Genomic DNA, 27022 nt, shown 5'->3' on the forward strand with positions numbered 1-27022 from the left:
AGTACACTTTTCTTTGTAATATAACACTTTCATATCACAGTATTAGCCTCCTAGCCATCTGTAATGTGAGTCATATCCTCAGAACAGTGCAGGCTTCATTCTACATTGCCTCATATCAGCCAGCTTCTCCTGAAACAAACTGTACTACCCGGAATACATATGCATTACATATACAAGTAATTTCCAATTCAGAAATGCATTTCATTTCATGTTACACCTGTGACTCAGAGTGTAATATACTAACTATCCACCTTCCAACAAAGGATCATGACAGTGACAGAAACCCTTCAGTGAGAACTTTTCCTACAGCCACTTGCACCCAAATAGTTTCTGTACTTTTAGGACTAAATGATTAGTTTTCCCTTATTTCACTAATCCTTAACAACAGTTTCCAAGCTGCACTACTGGTACATATGTGGGACAGCAGCAAAAATTAGCACTATTGTTATATGAGCTCAAAAGCTCTGTAACACTTCCAATTCCTAGCCAATAACTTGTCTTTCATTGAAGAACAGATTTCCTTCAACATCAATGATGCTGGACCATATATTTCTGTTCATCCCCATTGACACTGGCAATACGTATGTCACAATGACAGAATATAGGGGAAAAAAAACAACACTGTAAATGAGAATTCTGGCTACAAAGATGCTCAGAGGGCTGGAGCACGTCTCCAATGAAGACAGGCTGAGGGAGTTGGGGTTGATCAACCTGGACAAGAGAAGGCCCCAGGAGACTTTAGAGTGGCCTTCCAGTGCCTAAAAGGGGCCTACAGGAAAGCTGGGGAGGGACTCTTTGTTAGGGGGTGTTGTGATAGGACAAGGGGTAATGGTTTTTAACCAAAAAAGGAAGAAATTTAGATGAGATATCAGGAAGAAATTCATCATGCAGAGGGTGGTGAGGCCCCATCCCTGGGGGTGTTCAAGGCCTGGACTGCTGGGAGATGTCCCTGCCCAGGGCAGGGGGGTTCGAACTGGATGGGCTTTAAGGTCCCTTCCAACCCAAACCATTCTATGATTCTGTATTAAATCTTTACATTTTCCTAATTAAAAAAAAAAAAAAAAAAGACATTGAAAATAAACTGTTTCCCACAAGGGAAGCAATAAACTCTGTGAGGCAATCTGCATGCAGTTGCCATTAAAACTCTCATTGAGAGTTTGAACTTACAGACAGTATTTGTTTTACAACTTAAGGAAGCCAACCACCATGGCATCTCAACATTCCTGCATGTTTTTCTTCTTTTTTTCTTTTGGTTTAATTTTTGCATATAACTTTAGAGCAAATCTTAAAATATTGAAGTGAGAAGCTGTTGCCTATCAGACTGAACAGAAGGAAATGACAAGGGAAATAGTGACCTTGAGTGGCAGGCAGTTGCCCTTTGTGGGTACTGAAGTCCAGCAGTATTCACGGAGGTTTTTTTTTTTTTTTTTTTTTGAAAGCTTAATAGGCACAGTAACTTAAACAATTACGCACAATTCCTTGCTATCCAAAAGAATATAGGCTTGTATATAACTGTAGTGTATGTTCTGACATGGAATAAAATGTACTTTGTAGCAGTATAAATTAATTGGCAATCATAACATAATAAACTGCATTCTCAAATCTAAAGCCATGATGCATTTGGGCTGTAACAACATGTTAAAACTTCTATATATTAGCAATAATAATAAAACACATTTTTCCAAACTCACTGAACTACTGATAAGTGTGCTTTAGCTTCATGTATAAACCAACATGGCAAATTATAAACTTAACAAACACAATTTCTTTTAAAGCCTCATCACACTAATTACATCCATCAAGTGTTTAAAATGCATCTTGTCAGCTAAGAGCAGAGGACTTCAATTAAATGTAAATCCTTATTCAGCACTCTAAGCTGTTAATGGCTCAAACTCATTAATGAGATGATGAAAAGAAAAGACTTCTACGTACAGACTCTATAGTGAGAATTTATTACTGGTACTCATTAATCCTACCTAAGCTCATGTACTTAAGAAGTTGTCCCACATTTGTCAACACTCTAAATATCAGCAGAGAAAGATACCAAAATATTCTTGTTTGTGACTATCTGTGTATATTGAATTTGAGGCTTGACAATCTCTGAGATGATCCTTTTCCTTAAGATCAAGGGCTCCCAGAATAGCCAGTGTGACATGCTAACCAACTGCAATCTGCTGTTGATTCAAACTTTAAGACAACTTTGGTGCAAAGATTTGCTATTGATGTTTGATAACTTTTTGTACAGTCCCAGCAGCTCATTGGAAAAATTATTTCCAAATCTTTCCTTAGCCATCCGGCTACATGGCTACCCCAAACTGGTAACAAAGTTCACCTACCTTAGAAATAAAATATAGAAGAGTCAGTCTTTTAAGCTACGTGGGTAATAAGGCCTTATGCAGGACAGAGGAAACTGTCAAAATGGCATTTTAGGCTGTCCAGCATTTTAATTTTTCAATAAGTACTATAAAACACTAATGGCAGACTATACAACATACCCAGGCTCATGATTTTTTAGTATTACCGTGGACAATCCTCTGTTGAAATCAGTTCAGAAAAGCAGTTGAAAGAGGTTTACAAACTGTGGGTGAACTACAGGGGTTCTACTACAGCAGTACCACGGTCTCTAACATGAAAGCCAGAGGAGCATACCCCTCATAAACTTAAAAATTTAATTTCAATCTAGCAACATTAGAACTCATGATTCTTAGTCCGTGTTGTAGATCCAGACTTTCTATATGTGCTTTTAACCTTAAAGGAGGTTATTATGGGTATTTCCTAGCAGCAAGACTCCCCAAGAGCAGGTTTACTTCTCATAAAAAGGAAATGTATCATTATTTTGATTTATTTTTCAAATTTCACTCTCCCACACACTTTATTTCCTCTAGTTTTGAGTCCTCTTCTCTTGTGATTACCTATCTCCCAGAATTAAAGAGAATCCAAGGCAATCCAAGAAGACAGGTGTACCAGATGCCCTTGAATTCTAGTTTACCAAGTTCTGCAGAGCCCTGCAAAGCCTTGTTTACAAAGTCAGCTCCAACAGCAAGCACACTTTCAGCAAAAGAACATTATGAGAAATTTTCACAATAGTTTTAAATTGCCTCTGCCAGTAGAGAAGACTCATTGATCAAGTAACAAGCAAAATGATAGAGTGAAAAAAATCATGCTCGAATACTCAGGGGGGAAAAGAAAAAAAAGCCAGTGTTTTGGATATTCATACCTTCTGCAAAAACCCTATCAATTTTAAGTGGAAATTAACATAATGTTCAAAAATTGTTATGCATGAGAAAACAAGTTACCTCAAATTATGGGCCTTGCTGCAATAGCATTCTGATTTGTTACAAAGAATTGATTTTCTTGTATCGATGCTTTACCTGGGCACTATATAGTGTGTATATATAACAGACAGGACATGTCCTAACGCTGCAAAAAGGAAGCTGATTTAGCTGCCTAAAGTTAATTTCACACTGGCTGAATTATTAATCTCTCCCACATACATTTTTCTGTACTTGAAAAGAACTCTGCAAACACAAGTCCTCTGTTTATCAGTAGGATAGTTTGAGGCAGACAACTATGCAGCAGTATATAGACAACATTTCTTCAGCTGACCTGGTTAACGAAAATGCGTGGTTATAACAGGCTCTCTTAGAACTGCAGATGAGCAATCCATGATCCCTTTAACCTCAGCACCACATAACACTTTGCATCTATTTAGTAGGGTTGTTTCAGAAGAGTTTAATAAAAAATTTCCCTTCTACATTCTTAAAAAAGAGTCTTTCCCTTTTTAAGAGGTTTCAAATAAAGCACACATTTTCACAGACATCCCTTCTGAATATCTATAGCCTGTGCCCCTTACATGAGCATTCATTCAATTTAATGCTTGTTTTATACAGTTTAAGACCTCCTCTTCCATGTCTCTGTAACCTCAACAGAACGAAAAAAACAAACAACACTACATGTTATTTCCAGCATAAATCTGTATGTCCAATTTTGTTGAATGAATTCAGGAGAATGTATTAAGAGCTTTGAAGGGGGAGGGTAGCTGACAGCACTGCAAGAGCTGAGAGAAAACCTGTGGCAGGCAATAGATGAAGCAGGACTGAAAGTGGAAATCCACCTGCTACGTATCTTTTGCTAACACACTGCAATGGTGTGCATGCTAGTGTAAGAAAAAGAAAGAAAAGAATTTGCAAAGGAACATTAACTTTGAAAATGTATAGGGATTGAACTGTTTGGAAAAACAGCCTGGAATAAAAGAATGCCTCAAACCCAACCACTCAAAACTAGTGGGCACCTGAAAATACAGCCCTTCCTTGTTTCTTAGTTTATATACTGTAGAAATCATTGTGATCATTATTAAGGCTTATTTAGTCACTAATGGTAAAACGTGAATAGCTGAAAATGAAACATTCATTCAAATTCATTTCTGACTGTATCTGATTTGGTTTCTTCATGTGTTGGACCAGTTGCTAATTGACCCAAAATTAATGGTTATCACTTGGATGAGATGATCCAAAAAGATCCCTTTCCAACCCAAACTATTCTATGATTCATGATAGTACTCTAAATTGATCCACTAAATCAAACTTCTAACTCAAGATTTGTAGTGAAATAACTTGACTGGGTTGGCCTGTGAGTCCTTTCCAAGAAGTACTGGAAGTGTCCAGTAACTTGAGAGACATCTGCATCCTTTGGAGAAGACTGTCTTTTGACTCAGGAAGTTGATTTTTTTCTTAGTGAGGATTCACCAACACGCTTACAAGAGTTAAACTACTGCTGATGCCCCGGCACAACCTGAAGTCTCATCAGCTTTACATTCAGCTGTCCAATGAGCCTACCAAAAGTGGCTGAAAAGAAGCTGCTCTCTAAGCCATATCTTCATTTCTGGTGGAGGAATTTGAGTAGACCCCCATGGTAAGGTCTGTAAAAGGGCCCCTTATTGGCAAAACCGTACTGAATGGGTGTTCAGGGTGGTTAGATTACCTTTACAATTACCTTTACATTAATTTTATGCCGCTGAAGCAACATGTATCAGTGAAGAATCACTGTGCGTCCCTCTTCTGCTGCTTTTATTCTATTTATAAGAGCATGTTTAATGGACAAACAGTGCACTTTCCTGGCTCTTCGAAAGCAGCATTTAGCTTTCTCAGGTTAACTATCAGCTCAGGTGTGTTATCTTTTTAAGGAAGTGCTGTTCTGTTTGACAGTGGTAATATTGAGTATAAGAAGAGCAATACATAACAGCAATAGCTTTATGCTTTCCTACTCTATTAAAGTTCCGGAAATCAAAGCTTGCAGAGCCTGTGGGAAAGAAGCCAGGGACCATTAATGTTCTCTTTGTTCTAAGCTTTTATAATTTTAGGAGTTTAATTTCAGGCTTGCAGCCTACAAGCTGCGGAGTTTAGGCTGAAGTAAAATACAGCAAAGCAGCCCTCTGGTTGTCTTTCCACAGTCCTAATGCAAAATTTATTTCAAGGCATTTAATATATTTTTCCCTACTTTGAATAACTGTGGGAGAGGTTTAATTTCTAATAGCTGTGGGGGAGAGAATTTCCAATCTTCAGTAACAGTCCTGGGAAATGTCCACTAATTTTGTACCACAGATGCTATTTGATTTTGCAACAATGAAACGCCTCCTGTTTCCACAGTGGCCTGTCTAATATGTCCCCAGACCTCCCTGAGAAGTCATGTTGAGTGCGCAATATCTGACTATCATCTTTCAAACCCTGAATTTCTTGTCAGTGGACTGGATGAACCTGGGCTGGAGCAATGACTAGGACAGCACACTCATCTCTTCATCCTTGCCATCCATCCAAATCCAGCAACAACTTTATTGATAAAAGCAGGAAATCACTCCTGTACTCCCATTCCCTCTTTTGTTTGGCTCAGATTGCTCTATTGGAACAAAAGACAACTTAAGATTTTTCCAAAGGATAAGTGTCCCACAAAACTCAAAGGAAGACAGAGTTTATAAAGAATGTACTGGCACGAGGACTTTGTGCATAAGTTACCATAAAAGCCACAAGGATATTTCAGAAAGTTTAACCTTCGTAACTAATTCATACATCAAAGCATTCCAAAAGGTTAGCTGAATTTTACAGAAGTCTGTCATATGCTGCAACTTGTAAATCAGTGGTATGAAAGTAGGACACTGATACTATGCTGACAGAAGGCCTCAGCATTTAACAATTTCCTCACTAAATAAGCATGACTTGTGATGGCTGCAACAAATCCACTCTTCTCAGTATCAGCTTTTCAGCCACTGGGAGGGATGGAGACAGGGAAAAGCAGCCTAACTTGCCACCTTCCCTTCTCAACACAGTGTATAGCAGCTGAGGTGTGCCCCTTCCTTAGCACCCACACACATGGATGTGGCACAAAGACCAGGCTGGAAAAACTGACACACAATGCTGCTGTTGAGGGACAGACCCCAAAACCACAAATGGCCTACACTCTTCAAAGATCTTTGCAGACATGCATTAGACTAACACAACTTGCAACATTAGTCCTGCTGAATCACAGTCCCTTATCAAGCTTACAGAATTGCTTTATCTAGTATTTAGAAAATTCGTGATGTCTGTAAATAAAAGCAAGCCAGCACTACGGAGAAACAATTATTTTGTCACAAGCAGCCTTTTTTGCATTCTATCTTTCAAAGGTTTGATTGATTAAATAATATTCATTATCTCCTGTTCCTCACAGAAGCTGTAGGAGTGGGCAAACAGGCCAATCTGTTCAGTGGAGAGCGTGATGGCACCACTGATTCATCATGTCTCCTGGAAAACAGGTTCAGGATGTTCAGGCCATCTTGACTTCTAGGTGAAAAACAGCTGATACTACCCTTTGCATCATGTCCCAAACTCTTCTCAGGAAGAAGAATCTATTGCCACTACAACACTGTAAAGGGTGTGGTTTTACTGCTTCTGAGTTCTACAGGCTGCTTGCTTTTGGTAACAGACTATAAATCTTTTTATCATTGTCTTTCCTGTGTTTAATACTCCAGGTGGGAAGGTCTGACATTGGACACAGGTAATGTTCTGACATGTTGCAGCGTGTGCCCACCTGCACCCAATCCCTCCCAAACCAAAGGAGGCCACAAAACACTGGATTTTCAAATGTCTAAGTCAAGTCAGTCTCCCTGTGACCAAAATACCTCGTGATGTTTCTCTGATAGCCTCATAATGGTTTGTGTTTTTGGGAAGACAGTAGACGTGGCCATAAAGACATAGATTTCCATTAAATTATACTCCCAGCAGCAATAAAATAGAAAAGGACTACATCTGTTTTGTTTCTTTGCTTGCTGCATGCAGAAGTAACTCATCAATCTGGCAAGTAATCATTCTTCTTACTTATAATTTTAGTATAAAACAAAACCAATCACTTAATTTTCCATTAATTTCTAATTGAGAGTAAACAGCTCATCAAGTCAGATATAGATTAATAAATTGAAGATCATAACCTTCCTCCCCACCTGCTTCATAATACAAATAATTAGTTGTAATTAGAAATAAATGTCATTCCTTTAAGTAATTTTAACAACAAAAATATCAAAAAATTTTTCACTAGAGAGTCTTGAAGCACTTGACAAGACTAGGCAAGCATTATTAATGTCATTTATACAGAAAAGACACCTGATCTGGTTTCCTTATGGACAATGGTTGAACAGGGAGCAGATGCTCAACCTCCCACTGCTGGTCTCCAGCTCCAATCATTAGATCTTTGTGACTGCCTGTTCTACACAACTTACAACAATTTTGTTTAATCGAGCCAGAACAGATTTCCATTTCTATTTATACCTTAAACCTAGCATTCAAATAAATGCTGTACGTGATTAGTACATAGGAAAATGTCCAGTTCTCTCATTCCTCACTGTATTTGGGAACTTTTTCATATGGTTAACTCTGCTTTTGAGATGGGTGGGAAGAACAAGGAGAAGGGAGGCAGGAGTGCCCGAGAACCACCAGAGCAACTTTACAGGTTTTTCTCCAAAGCAGATATGCCGCAGCTCTCAAATGTGCAGAACAGCTTTAAACATGCAAGGGACTTTCCTACACTGTGTAGCTCTCACTTGCAATTAAGGAACCCCAATGGAAACTGCCTTCACGCTGTTTGTGGTAAAAATTGTGTCTTTATCTTATGTATGGTCTACCATCTACCTCAGCAGCAGCACTCACGTTTTCAGTTCTCAAATTAGCATAATCTCAGTTTATACAGTTAAAAAATGTTTATATACTATTCTAAAAAACAAAAACAAAAAAACCCCTAGTTTAGTCATTATTTCTTCTTACAAAAAGTGGAGAGAGAACCCACAAAGAGTGGGTGGAAGAGCATGAATCACAAAAAGTGAGTGAAGGATTACACAGCAGCAAGGGAGCAGCCCCAGACACTACCATCTGAATTTAGAAAGGTGCAGAATATATTAAATTAAGATATAACCTTAATCCCATAAAATCACGCTTTCAGAAGTGTTGCTTGAAGTTCTACAGCCTGTCAACCCATAAAATAAAATTACTCGGAGCTTATAATCACCACAGAAATCACATAGGCCTGTTGTGGTTTGGCAGGTTTTCCTCCTACACTGTCAAATATAAATGATGATTGCTTGCAGAACTTTAGAGAAACATAAATGCTTTGCTGCATGACAGCAGAACAACACTGCATTGGAAGGCATTTATATTTTTCATTCAAGTAAACAAATCAAAACCTTCACAATAGCCATTCCAGCAATTATGACCACCATAATAAATCCAGAGCTTGAGTTTTTAATTTCGGTTTTAAAAAAACTCATTCCACTTTGTGAATTATGGCTATTCTTTCTAAAGTGACTCATGATCTGATGTGAATACATGATTGCTTAGAAATTAGTGTATAGTTGGAGTATTGTAAAATTATTACTGTGGATGTCTATCCAGGTGAATATTTCCTAAAAATTGAAAAAGTAACTAGATTCAGATTTTGTATTTAACATCTAGTATTAATAAACATTAACTACGGCTGAAGTAATAACTTCGTACTTACAGTGCTAAACAAAATTAAGTTTCATTTTATGTTAATCCTCACATCTTCCTTCCTAATTATTTGTCCTATCCAACATGTCTTATTAAGAGCACACTGATATTGTGGTTATCACTTCAAAAGGACTGAGGTTTAGTGTTCAAAATCCAGCTTAATTAAGGACAAGCAATGATCTAGCCTGGAAATTACATGTCAGTATTATGCTTCACTATTAATACTACAAATAGAAATGAAAGATATATCATATGGAAACACACAACTTTAAATAGTTCAAAAGATTTGGATTTTTGTTCGTTGTGTTTGTTTGACGTAAGAAATACTATTATAAAGTGATGTACAACAAGCACACAAAGCCAGGCTTGCCTATAAAGAAAAGATGGAATTATTGAGAAGGAACAAGGAAGGAACACAATACTCCATCCTTTATGCAAAGAAAGCACATCCCCTACAGCAGAAGTAGCTCAGGAAAGTTTTCCTACATTCCTTAAAGAGGTCCAGCTACAAACTGCCAAATGCTGCTTTTCACCATCTCTCTCTGTGAAACATGATGGCACATGAAAAGGGGGTACAAGTGGCATTTTGAAAGTTGAAAATTCTCTTCCAATCTGTTGACTTCATTAGCATAACAAAAGAGCTGGAATACTAATGAGATGATGGGCTCTATAGAAACCCTAAATCACACAAACATATCAACACGAAAATTGTTTTCATGGGATTAACATTGTGTGTTTCTGTTTAAAAAGTTCAGACCACGATGATCCATAATACAATAATCTACTTTAAATTCAGGGATGTTTTTGTGGAAGCAATAGCTCATAAATCGAACAAATTTATATACAGGGTATTTTACTATTTTTGCTCTCTCCTGAGCTAAATTCACTGCAATTACACTGGGAAGTGTCGTACTAGACCTGACTAGTAGGCTTTCTGAGCAACCTATATATAACAACAGGTAGAAATACATATTTACAAGAAAATACAAGATATGCTACAACAGCTGGAGAAAAGATAACACTGAAAAAAATGGTTCTTAGCCTTTCATACATTATCCCTTCATGCACGTTGATCACTTACCATACATCTGACTTGAAACAACAAGCTTGTAAGTGTTCTTGTTATATATACAGAAACAAAACCTTTATAGAGAAATTCTACCAAAACCTTAACATCACTGGGTTCTGGCAGGAAGTTCTACAGAGGAATTGTGGACTGTGAATAAAAAGATTTTAACAGATCATTTTAAAATCAATTACATATCACTTGAATCAAATACTTTTAAACATTTCATTTGGCAATCTCCAAACTATTTTTGTTTAATCTTCCTTGATATCATGTTTATTACCTAATTAGAAATGAAGATAGACACAAGAGAATAGATGAAACTTGCATAGAAGAAATTATTATTTTCAGTACATTTCTAGTCAATGGCATACATGCCAGAACCCTATTTATATCATCACTGTACTCTGCACAAGCCTTTTGAACAAAGTGTCCAGAAGACACCAACATACTCTTTAAACACTGCTACCACTTCACTTAAGTACTAACAGCAGATGTCTATAGTTCAAATTATTCCTACCATTGCCAACAGGCAATACTTTACACTTGTCAACAATTTATTTTGCTTGGTATGCTGCTGCTCATTCACCTAGCTTTACTGTGTTCTGGAAGTTCCTTGTTGACTTTCCTAAATTTAACAGACCTAAATAAATGTATGCTATCAACACACTGTGCCATTTTCCCTTTCAGAGAAAACTTAAAAATACTTGAACCTCATTTGAATACTTGAGGGCTCCCTGCTGTTAACCTTTTGCTGCATGGAAAGCAGACACTTCATTCCTTCTCTTCTTGTCTGTCTCTAGCCAGGTCCTACCCCAGAAGACTACTTTCCCTTTCACCTCAGGACTATTTAGTTTCCTAAATAGCCCCTTGTGAAGAACTCTAGCAAAGGCTTTCTGAGAGTCCAAATAAATTCTGTGAATGTGCTGTACTTTACCCACATTACCCTGTGAAACAATACTGATTATCTGCTGTGATAAAGCTGTTTTAGAAAATACAATTTTCTGGGTCAGCACTACTTTTAAGCACCTAAGACAGTAGTAGTTGTTCCCCATCTACCACATCTACTAGACACAACAATTAGGAGACTGATAAAAAGCAGCTATGTGCAGTATCTCAAGCATTTACAGTACCATCCTCCCAAGAAACATGTTAAGAAGGAATTTCCAGCAGTGGTTCTCAATTTTGTTCTTTGGTGAGTTCAGCTCCACCCAGTAATGTTATCCTTAATTCATTTTCATTTATTTATTTCGATATTATGCTTAGTTCTAGTTTCCAATAGCATATGTTTATATTAGGCTAGACATATTACAAAGCACTAAGGCTTTACAGTGTAAAGATACAGCTGTAATCTTCATTCATATGCACTGGAATAAATCTAGAAAATTTTATTACCAAACTATCATTCTGTAGGGAAAATTCAGTGAACAGTTCTTTCAATTTCTCTTTGAAAATCAGCAAGATGAATATGAAAATCAAGACTTATTATGTTAAAAACTGTCATTCAGCAATGGGCGTAGAATTAAATTTGATTAGAGTCTTATTGATGCACAATGCAAAAGCATGTAAATGACAAATTAAAATCCATTTATTTTATGGTTGGCAAATAGAAGTGTACATAACAGTAGATGAAGACAGTGTGCAAGTATACAAGCATAGCCGGTATTCAGATAAAGGCATGTTTAGTTCAAGTAATGTCTGTCATTCTAACAATCCGTGCATGAATGCCTTTATACTTGAGAAACAAGATAAGAAAAACAACATTTTATGTGTTTTGTTTATAAAATACATGTATGAGATCAGTCACACTTTTGGCTATCCTATTAAGCTACCATCTTACAAAACCTAACACTGTCTCATCTGCGTTATTTTTCAATGAAAAAAAAGTATATTTGCCGTCCTTAAACCATAAGCAGAGAAAAAATAATTTGACACAAATATTCCAAGTAAATAAGTTTTTAAACACATCTTGCATATATAAAAACAGGCACCAATGCTTATTAACAACAATTAAATACCATTACATGAAATCTCCAGATGATCTTCACGGCACTATAATCCAAACAGAGCTTAATCTTCTGAATGCTAATTTGCACACAAGATACAAACATACATGTTTAAAGCTAAACTACCAAATCCAAACACAAGCACCTTAACTTCTACTCCAGAGATACCATGCTGGGGCGAGGCATGTGGGGGAGGAGAGGACAGGCAATCAAATCACCTAACTTCTCATGAGCAAATTCAAACTAATTATGAACAAGGTCTCTTATTCTCCAGCCATCTAGATTAGACACAGTATAATCCTAGTGGTATGAATAGTCCATCAAATTGAATGATGTGATGGCCATTCTTAAAGTAACATTTGGATGACCTCTTCAATAGGTTGTGGATTTTTAGTTTATTTTTTTTAAGACTCAGGTCCCCCAGTTTCACTTTAGGTAGCTAAAACATGAATTTAAAGTTTAACTCTGGTTTGAACGTTGTCCATAAATACCTTTTTGCCCTCAGTTCTATACAGAGTTCTCTATTAATGTACTTCAAATATTCATTTATATTTAGAAAAGGCATGGCTTTTTAATATACAAAGACATTACAATACATCTATTAAGAAAGAAGCTTCAGAAAACTTGCTGTCTTGTGAAAAAGTAGAAATAGTGCAGTTTTCATAGTCAATAAAATGCAGTCCCTTATTTACAAAAACCCAGAGGCGTCAAACAAGAGCAGAGGGTTTCTCTTTCCTTTTTGTAATAAATTTAAGCAAACAAAATTTAAATGAAAAACCATTTCCAACTAGGTTACAGAAATCTCCACGTAATACAGAATATTGTTAGCTCATTTGCCTGCTATTACCAGATCAAAGCTTAGATATATTTGGGTCCTTACAGCCCCCTAGAAGGTTAAATATTCTCTTACGTCTGTAATAAATCTGTTCTCTGCTTGCAAGTAAAATATTTCTTGCTTGTAAAAAAGCATTTTTTGGTGAAAGGAAGAAGGGAATGTAACTGCTCTGAGACTCCAAAATTTGCTGTGGCTCAAAATCTCATTTCATTACAGTTTTATGCATCTCACTGCAAAAATAAGACTAAATATTTTCTTGCATTATTTTCACTGGGATGCATTATTGCTAGCAATTTTAAGATTGTTTTAGGAAATGATTCGGTCAAGTTTCTAGAGCAAAGCAGTATGGAAAAGCATTTAAGCCTAATTGCTTGGAAGCTTACTCTTCACTAACTAGTCTGCATAATGACACGAACATTCTCTTTTCTCACTAAAAATATTGCAGCTCCCACTTGTCCTTGTATTGCCTGCCCTGTAACTCTGAAGTGAAACTGGAATAGCGTAAATATAAATATATATATATATACACACACACACACACATATATAATGCTATCAACAAGTAGCATGCCTCACAATGTTCCACAGCCTTCTGCAGATTTTGGGGCAAGTCTTCAACCTCAGCATCTTCAACTATGCTTAAAATCAATCATGACAAACATATTATCTAAGGCTGACTCAGGAATGGATTTAAGCAGCTGGCTGAAATTTTATTAATGTGAGTCACCCACCCCCATAAGTGCAAATCCATAATAGAGCATGGACACTCATCAGTTTTACTGCAAAATTCACCTGAATACAGATACTTTGTAAAAGGAGCAGAGGATCCCCAGAGAAAGATTTATGCACGGTGAAACTTTATGTCTCCTTTCCCCAGTCTACCCACAGGCTCAAGGATAGGAAAGACATCAGCAAAAGTCAAACATGAAATGGTGAGAGCATTTCCCAGAAAAGGCACAAGAAAAAGAAAAGCTAAAAGCACACATGTTCCTATTCAGATGCTGAGAAGGCTAAGGAATTGAGATGGGTAAGCTTGAATACCTGTAAATGTTTTGAAGCATGTCAAAAATTTAGAAGAAAGAGAACAATTATTGGGACACTAGTTCCTGGGCATAAAGGATAAATAGGCAATAACTCTTGTCAGTAGAATAATCATGTGAAGAAATCCTGTTAAAAACAGCTTAGAATCAAATTAGAGGTTGGTTAAATGTAGCAATAAATAACATAGAACCTCTACAAATTGAACGTCCATGTCTCAATACAGGAAAAATGTATTATTAAGGACAATCTTCTATCTGTCATTTGGCAACAGCTACCCTGTCATGCCCAGAGAAATTAGAGTAATTGCTAGTAAAGGAAAAACAGCAATAATGGGAGGGTTTAGCTACTTCAGATATGTTGTGGTGCCAGACTTAATCTTTAGATTGTACTTCATGGAGCAGCAGACAGAAAACCCACTTAAAGAAAAACAATTTGTGACATGGTCAGACGCAATGCTGAGGACCTCATTGAGAATATTACTACTATCAAGAGGACAGTCTGTAAGAGGGACACTAATATATATTCAGATGCAACATATCTGCTGCACAGACAAAAGCCCAAAACATCAACACTATTAGCACTTGACTTTTAAAAGGTGAGCTAAATAAAAATGTGAGCTTATTGAAAGAAAACAAAATATCTACAAGTAAGTACTGGAAGTAGCATGAAGGTTACGTTAGCACAGAATAGTAGAAGGTCTCAGAGCAAGCATATACCACCCACTTGAAATAAACTTTTGAAACGCTAACAACAAAAAAAACTTTGTGTTTAAACAGGTTAAGAGAGGGTACAACCATGTCAAAAAAGATTGTGTCATACTTAAATCAGTATTAACAGAAAGAATCAAGGAGGACTATGCACAGAAGCTATGGCAATTCAAGAAAAAAGATGGATCTTTCTGCATGTGCAGAAAATCTCTGGGAGGTTTCCATAAATGAATCCTTCCCAAAGGATGAAGCAGCTGCAAAACTGACTGAAAGTGATGTTACAGTAGAAGAGGTCGCAGAATAAATTGAAAAAGTGAACTGTAAAAACTCACCAGAACTCAGCCAGAACTCACCCCAAAATTACAAGCAAATTCATGGATAAATAAACTAATCTCTGTGGCACGCCATCTAATGCTTTGAAACCACAGCAATATCAGAACAGAAGACAGCATGCATGAAACTGGTGCTTACTAAGAAGCCTTGAACCCAAGTTGCTGGAGACCAGTACATATAATGCCCACCTAAACTGAAACATAAGGAGCAGTAGTAAAAAGCCCAAATAACAGGAAAAAGGACAATCATTATATATATTCACAAAGGGTTAATGGGACTGGTAAAGAAAAGTCACACCTCACAACCCTGTTGCAACTTTACCTAGGACTCCAAAAACAGACGAGAGAGCTTTACAACCATTTATTAAACATCTAGAAATTTATTAAAAATTATACCCCTTGTGTAGATATTGTGTTAAATGTAAAATCAAAATTGTCACACACAATAAAATCCAGCTTCCTAGATTCTCAATCCCATCTCTCTCAGGTGGGATTTACAGAAGTTAACAGAATTGGGCTCCAATGGGCACTTCTTTAAATACTGGCTTTTAACATTTTTGGACACGGTTCTGCAACAAGGTTAGCTCCAGCCGTTCCACTGACAGTACCTACAAGTCAGTTCTGTTATTTCAAGGTAAAATTAATTCCTGGAGCGGTGTTATTTTGCTGGTTGAACACCATAATTATACAAATCCCAAGTTGCTAGTCAAGTTTAAAAAAGACGCATTGTTTTTCTTTCACCCTCACTGCTCCCTTACCTTCACAATTCTCTAAACCCTTATTCGTCACACTCCAATAGGTATTTGGTAGCTGACAGGATGGCAGACACCTAACACAAATAGACTTAGAAATTTTATGATGAGAATGATAGCCAGTGCCCAGGCAGTGAATATCTATGCACTCGCCCTTGTCATAAGCAAAGGGAAGGCTGCACATCAAGTGCTTGCTCCCAGGGAAGGCTGCAATAGGAGCTGATAGAAGGGGGAAGGAGAAGGCCAGGGGCGCACACAACTGAAGCTGGAGACTGTGTGGGAGGTGACCAGGCCTGTTAAAATACGCCCTTCTGCTTCTATTCGCTCCTGCCCCTGCCTCCCCAAAAGCCAGCTGGTGTGCCTGATGCAGAGAGCAGCTGTTCTCCTAGTCCCCTTCAGGCCTCCCTGGTGGCCCACGTAGGGAGCCCGGGGTCCACGACCTCGAAGCAAGCTCCTGTCCTTCGTACAGCACATCCGCACTGGAGAGCTTTTACAGAAGTGAAAGAAAGAGCCAAGTCAAGGGAGGAGACGGGTAGTAAAATGGGAAGCAGGATAACGAAGATGAGAATCCAAGCACTTTTGGAGACAGAAAGGGATTAAAAGAAAAGTAAAGATGACTGTAGTTCTGCAGTTTAAAGTAGCAGTGTTGAACACACCACTGAAACGCAGGTATGGTGGCTGTTTTATGCTTTACCTTGTAGTAGTTTCCTCTTTAGAAAGGCACTGCGTTAATCAAGGTAAGGCACGAAAGCCTTAGAGATTCACTGAAGCACTGCAGTTTTATAAATCTAAACAAAAGTTGTGCATAGTCTGTCACAAACACACACACTTCAAAGGGAAAAAAAAAAAAAAAGAAATGGATCTTCGAATCAGCTCTAAAAGCAAGGGTGAAGAAAACAAGTCATTCTTTCCAAAAGCAACCCTTCATAGCCACCACCTTCACTTTAATCACTGTTTCCTTGAACAAAACCTTAGGAAGAATGAAACAAACTGATTTCGTGCTAGTTTTAAAGTCACACCCTAAACACCCAGAAGTTGTGCACCACGCTCAGGCTTGGAGAAATTCCACCTGTCTGTGGGCACCTGGTACTCCAGACTGCTCTCCCCCTGCACGTGCGTTTTCTGCAGCAGTTTGCATCTCCTCCTGCAAGTATCTGGCATAGAGCATCACCCTTAGCAAGCTGACCTGGCTGTGCTGCCTGCTGTCTCAGGAGCGGATGAGATGGAGACTCTCAGCTCTTCTCCCTGCCATTCCTGCCCACTCCTCAGCCCTAAACACAACATCAAGGGAATAATCTCCCCATTTAGAGGCTGCTCAAGACACTGAAGGAACAGAAGGGCTTTCAGTTCCTGCCCAGGTGTGTTAGGCAGCTCATAATTAAACCTTCTGCTGCAAAGCTTTTAAATATTTTTCTATTAACTTCTACAAGGTACTTTTTAAGCAGCTCTATTAAATAGTTCCATTGCGATTTCTAGAAGAAATGTTAATTTAATATGCTATGCTAGTAGTTCGTCTCCTAACGATAGTAAGAGAAAAAGAAAAGCCTTTATAATACACAAGAGATTGGGATTTGGCAATTAAACCTTAATTTGGATCTGATTTAACAATGTGAAAATTCTGCCAGCATCGTCAGACTCTTAATATATTTGTATTAATGCGTAGCCCATAAGCTACCAGTGCTTTGAGGTACTGAGCACTCCAACACAGCTGTAGTTGCCAGATCAGCTGGTACATGGAAAAAACCTTCCCTGGGTTTGACGAGATTCTCCAGTCAGCTTCACTGAATCAAAACAAAAGCACCTCCAAACTTCAACCTCAGAAAAGCTAATACATTACACTTCGTGTTAATCAGAAGCATATGGCCTTTCAAATAACATACAGTCCTCAGTGACTCAGCATTACTGTTCTCTGAAGGAAGGAAGGGCAGTGCACTAAACAGTTCTTATGTCAAAACAAGAGTCTTTCAAAATACCGGGATGAACTTAATTCATCTGTTTGTCATGCTTCAAAAATTATTCATGATTTCAAAATCTAAAAACGAATGATACAGCATTGCCTTTGAAGCAGACAGCATTACAGTTCCTGCCAACCACTTACATAAAGGGTCCCCATGTTCAGGGTCTCTGAGCAAGCCAAACAATTAAGTACGAGTCTGTGGGAGAATTTTGCTCAGAAAGATGTTCTCATGAGGCTCATATTGCATCATTACGCGAGAATCATTTCAAAAAGGTGCATAATTTAAAGATTAGCTCAAAGTATGTGCGCCCTGCGATTGACGATGACAAATTCATCCTGCTTGCAGTGATCCTGAAAGGAGCCTGCCATATGGAAGCTCTGCACATAGATGGAATCAGCGTTTCATTGTAATACTAGGACTACCTAACTTGTGCAGATTTTCCAGAACAGTCTTTTAAAATTAATTCCTTATTACCAATTTAACAGCCCTGTCTACTTCCCATACATTTGAGTGATCACATTTTCCAGGCCTGAGTCTCAAGCTTATTATCTGGTATCATTTTATATCTATATGCAAGCCAAAACCAGCTACCTACTTGAGCAGTCAGGACACAAGAGTTCTCTCACATGACTCTGCGATCTAATACCAGTAAAGGAACATCCCTCTTTTTTTTTTTTAATTCAGAATTAAACATTAATAAATAAAAAGTATACTATGAATCAACATAACTGAAAATAATATATAAATTAAAATTTTATTAATATGGCATTAGGATCCACACCCCAAAAATCAATGATCAGCAAATAAAGTCTAGAGCAAATGATTTGTTGTGAAGGATTTGCTCAGGTCCTGAACTGGCCAGGGCTAATGTCTGCTTTAAATGTGTTACAAATTGTTACAAAGAAAAAAGAAGGAAAAACAAAGCTTAAGGGCCAGACTGTGGCCTTACATTGGCTAATGCTAATCAATGGAATTACCAATAACTCATATGAGTAACTATTTTCCATGGGACATCACTATTTATCTAGATCTGAAAGAACAGAAGACTGAGAATATAATCAGAATAAGTTAAAAGCTTTAGGATAAGCAAAGCTCCTGCAAATTTAGGGCTCTCCCTTCTGCCCAAAGAGCACAGATAACAAACAATATTTCATACATGAGAGCCAAGACTCATTAGCCAGTAGGGCACTGTGCTGAAACAGTAGAAATCCCCAAGGATTTACAATTACTTGAAACTTCAAAGTGGTTCCCTCAGGTAACCCTTGCAAGGTCTATCATTTACCAGCGAGTAATGGCAGTGATTCCCTTGGTCTAGATTTCACCCCATTTGTAATTAGAACCACAGGACAATGGTGAGGGGCTTTGACACCATTTTTGTTCTGTTTGAGGATGAAAACAGAATATTCCAATTTTATTTTTTTTTCCCAGTGGCTGGGACACTGTTCCACATGTGGTAGAAAATCAACTCTTAAGTCCTGAGTTCTGCCTGAGAAAGACAGTCAGATCTGGGGGTGATTTTTAGCTTTTATTAGATCTGCTCCTTTCAAATTAGGTAGAACTGAGATTTAAACTATCACCTCAGTCTCAAATCAATATCTAAACTACCCAGTTACCATGCTTTTTAAAACCATTTGTTTGATTCAATCCATCCAGCTGATGAAATGTTGCGATTTCAGCATGAAAAAACTAAACACTTTTCTCAACATTTTTGGGTTTTGTTCACTTGTTTGTTTTTAACTATCTCAGCTTCCAAAAGCAACTGCAGAGGCAAAACTACTCTCCAAGCCCTGTGATCACAGACGCACTTCTAGCTGTAAACTATACTACCAGTGAAATGCAGAGATGAATCCTTTAGAGCATCAGAGTAGCTGTTGGGAGTCAGGAAACGAGGAAAAAAGTGCTGACGAGCTGTACCAATGGCGCTTGGAGCATCCCAGGGAAGCTCCAGGCTTCTGTGGGCAGGCAGGGCTGGGGGACAGAGCACTGAGCCCTCAGCATGCCTTTGCCACACAAACTAGACCCTGCTGCTGACACAAGACAATCCATAGTCTACTATCATCTGCAAGGCCTTCAGGAAAATTAGCAGACTAGGTAAAGAGAGAGAAACCCTTATCAAGGAGAATTTGCTGATCTTTTCCTCCCCAGGCTGCAGCTTCTCAGTTGCTTTAAACTGACCTAATTACTGACTGCTGCAAAAGAGGATGGGAAACAAAGTCCAGATTTTCTCTTCCTCCTTTGCACTGGCACTAGACCTGGTACTGCGCACACAGAGCAGAATTTGGCATTTCACACAGGACACTGATTCAACTGAAAACTATGTTTTGTTGCTGTTTTCAAAGTCCTGTCCAGTTCCTTCTAGGCTGGATCAGTTCCTGTCTGGCTCAGACCAAACACCTCACAGCCACACTTAGGTTAAAGGGGGCATGAAACCACACGTGGGGAAGGCCCCAGCTCCATCTAGACACAGAAAATAACCATGGTCTCGGGCAACTCTCCTCCCTTTACGGCAGCTCCCTGTGATTTTGAGCAAGTCCCAGCCACTGCTTCTTTATAAACATCTCCATCCTGCTCAAATCGCTGAGGCTTCTTTCACAGCAGTAGGCTACAAGGCAGGAATCCTCCCTGTGCCTGAGAGACTGCAAACAAAACAATGTATGCAATGTTTAGCAGAGACAGATTTTAGACTTCCTACAACATGACGCTGTTTAGCGAGGCATCGGGGAAGAACATTTGGCTACGAATTTTCCATAAACAGCCAATTTGCAAAAAAAAAAAATGTTCAAGTTCTAGAAATCTCTTTTCTATTTTCAGTTATTTATCTCATTACTTTATATAAACCAACTTCATACTTCTGAGCTTTAATGCTGATTTCTGTGTGGTTTTTGGCTAGACCAACACATTTCACAGATACAAACAGATAGAACTTAACTTCTGAGACAAACTAAAGGAGGAATCAAATGGCAGCAGCTCCAGTTCTGCAAATCAAGATGCAATCATTCAAAAACGAAATAAAAATCTTCTTATAACCAGAACTACCATTTATATTTCTTCTTAAACTATCAATTGATTTCTTTTCAGGACTTGCTCAGACAAACCATCTTTGAAGCTCCTCTTTGATGTTTCTCAATGACACTAAATAGATTAAAGGACAGTCTTTTGGCAATTTTCTAGGCCGTTGTTTAACCACTTAACCTTGTTTAACCACTAAGAAGTCTCTCTTTCTGGCTTATCTCTAGCTCCACACCTGACAAACTCTTCTTGCAGGGTTTTTTGTTAGTTCCCCCCATCCATCTCTCTCATTCTGTACTGGGAATGCTTTCTAAAGCAAGCAACTGCTTTTGTAGATGACTCATAAAAAACCAACAAGGTCTTTGATGCAGCCATTGCTTGAAAATTTGTCTATACTTCCAGCTCTTCTGGGACCCACTCCAAAATGTACTGAAAATGATGGAAGTGTCTGGTACCTACAGCCAGAAATCCAGTCAAAGAAATCTGGTGGAGAAGAGCTGAATTTACCTTTACTTACATAAAGGGGAGCACAGTATAAATTTAAGGTCATATACCTCTTCCCATTTACTACAAAAAATTTGAAGGTATAAATAAAATTTTGCATGAAGATGTGAGATCATACCTAGCTTTTATATACTTACACAGTTGGCTTCTGAACATAATTGAAAAAATAATTGAAACAATTGGTTATTGATAAAATCAAAAAGAACACAAACTTCAGTTATATTAACAGGATACAAGAAAGTTGTTATGCTTTGTTTTATACTCAAAACACAACTCTGTCAAGTTAACCTTTGGAGGTTTTTCTTTGCAGCTTTTGCATTTTTCTTCGCAGCTTTGGAGGAAAGAAATCGTTTCTCAAAATAAAAGCTGAAATCCAACACAACTCAAATTTGTTACACAGCACACAGACACAAGGCAGATCAGATTACGCTTCACACAGTGCAGGTTCCTCAATTTTGAGCTGGCAAACCCCCACAGCTGTGCAGGTTGGACCCAGAAGCCATCAGCCATGCGAGCAGAGTGTTACACAGAGGTGGTTACCTTGTGGGCTTCCACTCCAGCTCATCTTCACAAAATGCACTGAGATTTCTCTTTCTTAACCAGTAAGGCAGGTATCTTTACCAAGCAGGAAAAAAAAAAAAAATCCTTCGGCTGGATAAAAGGTACTTTTCACTTCAGAGGTTCACTTGTGAAAATAATGTTCTAGCAAAGGTCTTCAGGTGGAGCATGGGAGCAAAACTGGGCTGAACTTAACACTGTTGTTCCATCACTGAGATGAGAACAGGTTGAGATACTCCTATATTTAGTGTAGTTCTTAAGAATAAATTCGGAGTATTTTTCTTTTTTTTTTTCTAAATTGCTATCTTTTTCCAGAACTGTACATAATATTTCAGATTCTACGAACATTTACATCATTTATATTTTAAGAGTTTAAAGTGTACGTGTTCAAGGTACGAAAGATTTTAACCTTTTATTGCTTCTGCTCATCTCATATATTACATCTTAATATTTCTCAAAAATCAGGACCTTTATTTTAGAAAGGTAACGCTAAAGAAAATGCTGTGAACAATTACCCTACTGCAACAAGAACTGTAGCATAATCAAAATAAAATCTCTTCTGGCAGAAGCAAAATCCATATAGAGAGTTTTTGGCAGTCCTGTAATACGAGAACAAGGTGAGAGGTACCAAGATGACACTTAATTTAGGGGTCTTGCTGAAACAACCTGGCTTCAGCCAAATATAATTTAGCTAAAGGACCTCTTCAGAAGCACATCACAGTTCATCTCATATCTGGTAGACAGAGAGGAAGAGGAGGAAAGGGAAGCAGAGAGATTTTATCGAGCATTCCTGGAACTGAGATGTAAATAGAAATCCAGGACAATTCCAGAAACAAAGATGTTATTGCAAAAAATCAGCATGAAACATTCTTCATTGAAGTTAGCACTTAGCATATGGGTATAACTGTTAAATTCTTCCACTACTGTGCATCACAAATACTAGTGAATCTTAGAGGAACAGGACTACTTAGAGGAAGCAAGACCCATATGAATCAGGAGTTTGACAAACATCTGTGATAGACCAGTCCTTAAAAATGGTGATCCTACCCTTCCTTTCATTTCAACAGTTCTTAGGATACTCTTTGTTGAACTTATTCATGAAGTTGAGAGTATGTTCACTGCCAATCTATGAAAATGCTAAAAATATTGTTGATGTGTAGATAAATACTGAGAGCTCATCCTCGCAGCGAAAAATTTAAGACCAATTTTGCACAGTTTACCTATTCACTTCCTAAGCCGTACATCTCTGAAGACTATGATCTTCCTGGTATTTTCTATGAATGCTGAACTAAAAATACGAGTTCTTTCTTGGCTCACAGTTCCCATGAACACGCCATAACAGCAGGTTCACTTGGTTCACATGGTTTAGACTCTTCTATACTTTCACAGTGTATTACATAGCAGGAGAGACTACTTAAAGCTGTAGGCATAAACCACTTTATATACAAAACCTTTATTAAAGATGATTTTTCACTTGATTAATTCCAGGAGAATTTGGTATAGCACTGTGAATAATAAAATAAAGTATAGCACAAGCTTTAGCCTCATCAAAACTAGCTTCTTGGGCTTCACTAAGAACTAATGAGAAACTCACGAAAGATAGTTTATTGAAATGGTTTTTGAGAGTTGACAAAATACATTCCCTAATATAGCTGCTTTACTGGAAAGTGAAATCAGATTATGTAAGAATAGAAATAGTATTTTCCTACTATTCTTAAACACTGAGAATTATACTTCCCCTTTTCATTATATATTAAAATAAAGGTTAAGCTAGTGACTCAAAGAAATCTAATGCTGTAAATATTGACCTCCATAGGTCTGAAATGATGGCTGGTACCACTGAATCCTTGAAACATGGTTGGAAGAAGTAAGTGGAAAAGTTTTGTAAACTACTGTAGAATTTTTTAGTGCTTTGTGCACATTGTGAAGTCTTAAAATGTCTGATAGCATAGACAAACTTACTGACAAATTCTGTTCAAAACTAGCTAACACTGAAGAGCTGACTGATCTTCATTTGACATGATTATATAACCATGAATTAAGATAAGAACCCTCTACCACCTTTCTATTGTGAAACTCAATTTGATAGCCCCCTTCTTGACCACAATTGACAAGATTTTTTTTTGGTTTGGTTTTAATATAATGCAACAATAGTTAGATATTTCTTCACCATTTCATTACCCAAATTAACATGCAGTGTGGAATATCCTATCTGTATGTCTGTAGAAAACCCAGCTTTTAAAATGATACCGAGTTGAAAGAGATAATTGGAATGAGATGAGTGAACAATTCATTTGTTCCTTCTCCCTGAGGACAAAGCCATTTTTCTTCAATGGAAATTCTACTATGTGGGGAAACAACTTTCTAAGGGAGAAGTGCTTTGCACATAAACAGGTGTAGAGGCCTAATTTAAATAAGGTAATGCAAAACAGTTAATTCCATTGACCTCTGTCAAAAAGAAGCTTAAAAAGTATTCCTACAAAGCTTCAGCTTCACAGAAAACCAGAATTTCTAAAAAGGCTGAACGAGAAACCCTAGACTGCATGTGGAACAACATATTCCCCAGTGGAGCCCTTAACAGACCAGAAGTCCCCCTGCGGAGGCTGTAAGTGATTATGCTGCTGCCAGTGGCTGAATAAACAAACGAAACCATGACCATGTCTGTTCCTTTATCATGCTATAAAATTCAATGTTGTCATATTTTCTCAATTACTAATTTCTCAATTAGTAGCCAAGTTCACAGAGTAATCTTTCCTATTTGAAGATGAAAGAAAAGGAGTCATACCTATTAGTACTGAAACTCAGGGACACATGCATTCTGCTTCCCGAAGTTCATACACGTATAATGTTTATAACCCCACAAGAGGAAGACTAGCAAAATAAACTTCAAATATGTTTGGAAAGCGTTTTGAATTTATGATGCAAGCAAGCTTTAAATATTACTGACTTTAAGTAGTACAAAACACCATAGCATTAAGAAGTATTTATTGATATAACACCAATTAAATACATAACCTGTCAAACAGAAAAAATCCCTAATCCCATAATACACTAACACTAAATTTAATTGACTCTAGTGGTATCTTTGTTAAAAAAAATAAAAAATAGGGTAGAACCCAACTATAATTCAAGCTGCAAGTCTAGAAAAATAATCCTACTGCTATTTAGCAGATAAAACTGGTCTCAATCTGAAATAACTCTTAGGGAAGCTGATGAAAGACTTGCTAGCATTTTGTCATGGGAATTGGATGGTGTCTGAGCTTCATTTCAATGTCAGAGACCATCAGTCCTCTCTCTTTGTGATTTCAAATGGACCAGGAAACAGCTGTGGGGAAAGGAAAAGATAACAATTCTGATAAGCCAAGGAAAATAACTCAATCTGAAAATGTGCTTGCTATAACAAATACTTCCGAAATTCTAAGATTCTCACTAATAACTAACCAGAAGAATTTCCAGACATCTGAAATGCAGATCAGATGAAGCATTAGTGACATCAAAACTACTTAATCCACAGTGTACAAGTGCTGTGGAAATGGGTCGCTACAATTTATTATGTATAGGATACTGTAACACTTGTTATTTAATTACATTTCAGGAGAAATGCAGGTGAATGGGAACATCTTTATTTTTTAAATTCTGCCCCATTGTTCTAATTAGCCTGCACACTTGAATGTAGGAGGAAAAAGATTTTCAAGAAGAGCTGAAAATATAGCTGCTGGCAAATCTGGATAAGAAAGTACTCAGGAAGAATGATTATTAAAAAAATGGGACTGGAGAGAGAAAAGAACAGATACCAGTTACCTTCATATAAGATAAGCAATTAATGCTAGCTCCAGGATATCTTATATAAAGCACAGGATGCCTAGCAGAATTTTACTCCAATCAGCCTAAGCTGATACACTGCATCCAGTTGCAGATAGAGCGTTTTAAGGAAAGTAAAGAAAAAGGCAAAATGGATGAGAAAAGAAAAATCAAAAGGAATATTGTTAACATTTCTTATGATGAGTTAAATTGGTTTAGTTTGGAAAAAATGAGGGAAACGAGCAATTCCCCACTTGATAAAAATTTGTAGCAAAAGAAGTATTAATCAATATTATCAATAACAATTGAGGGGGAAAAAAAGGAACAAATTTCATGAATTTTTAATGAAGATTTGGGTGGGGTAACAGAAAATGCTTCAAACTCCATTTGCAGTTTCCTTTGCATCTTACTCTCAAAGTAACAGTATTTACTGCCTCTACCAGGATAAAGGCAAATCTGTACAAAGATCACAGTGTAGTAAAAGCACTCTGTTAGGCACCGAGGCAAACAGAATTCATAGCAAAGTGCAAATTCCATTCGGTTTCATCCATGCTTCCTCACTGCCAGATGTTGGCAAGAAATACATAAGCTTCTTACAAGCCACAAATAAAAAACACAATTGATCTGAGGTGCTACGTGAATTTAATACTTCCTACATTACGCTATCAGAATTATTAAGTAACGTAATGGATTACATTTGTCACTGTAAGTAGAAAAGCAAGCTTGGAAAACAAAATTTGCACACGACAAACTAAACAGGCAAGAGTATATACAAGACAGAAGGGTGGTTGTCAACAGGCTAGCAAGAGCTGAAGTATGAGGTTCCAGGACCAAATGATAAAAGCTACTGTCCCCTGCATTAAAGAATAAAATCAGCATGTATTCCAGAAAAGAAAATCTAAATCACTAAGTACAGAAACAGTGCCAACAAACTACAAATCATGTATTCAGCACAATGAGTAATAAAGATGCCTCAGAAATACAGGAAAAGAAGAAGTAGCCAGATATGATGTCATCAAGTTCATTTAAAATCTACCTAAAGCTAATTGTAACAGGCCAAACCCATTCCACCTTTCAGGATAAATCAACCCTATCCATTAACCACATCACAGACTGTCCTTTACCCAGAGTACTGAGAAACATGATGAAAAGATAACAGATTCTTTTACTTTCTTGCATCCCACTGAAACCAAGTATAAATTCCCTTTTTCAAGGGACTTCCTTCTCTGTAGAAATGGCAACATTCATTATTATTATTATTCATTATTATTATTATTCATTATTACTGTTGGACCAGATGATCTTGAAGGTCTTTTCCAACCTTAATGACTCTATGATTCTATATGTCAAGGTTTATCACCCTGAGTGTCTTGAAATCATGTTTTAATTCTACTTAAAAAATACAACTAGATTAAAAATAGACCCCTGTACAAAAAAATTACCTTAATC

General features: G+C 37.4%; 2 protein-coding genes across 36 annotated transcripts in view; one reads left to right on the plus strand and one right to left on the minus strand.

Moving 5' to 3' along the window:
- CTNNA3 (catenin alpha 3) overlaps positions 1–27022 on the minus strand; it is a 495101-nt gene that overhangs the window by 285799 nt on the left and 182280 nt on the right. The gene's annotated exons all lie outside the window — the stretch shown is intronic.
- Positions 1–27022, plus strand: part of LRRTM3 (leucine rich repeat transmembrane neuronal 3) — a 99717-nt gene that overhangs the window by 24435 nt on the left and 48260 nt on the right. The window contains exons 1-2 of one of the 4 annotated variants that reach the window (XR_014587190.1): positions 1–6080; positions 6700–25051. The exon at positions 1–6080 is cut by the window's left edge and continues 24435 nt beyond it. The exons of 1 other annotated variant lie outside the window; for it this stretch is intronic. Coding sequence is in view for 2 of the 3 variants with exons in the window: in XM_083845467.1 (XP_083701593.1) it covers positions 23589–23594 (6 nt within the window). In the remaining variant the exon portion in view is untranslated. Of the gene's footprint in view, positions 6081–6699; positions 25052–27022 lie in introns of those variants that run through there. 2 more of the 4 variants (XM_083845467.1, XM_083845466.1) reach the window with 2 other exon arrangements.

Source organism: Anser anser, assembly GCF_964211835.1.
Source record: "Anser anser genome assembly, chromosome: 7".
NCBI classification, from domain to species: domain Eukaryota; kingdom Metazoa; phylum Chordata; class Aves; order Anseriformes; family Anatidae; genus Anser; species Anser anser.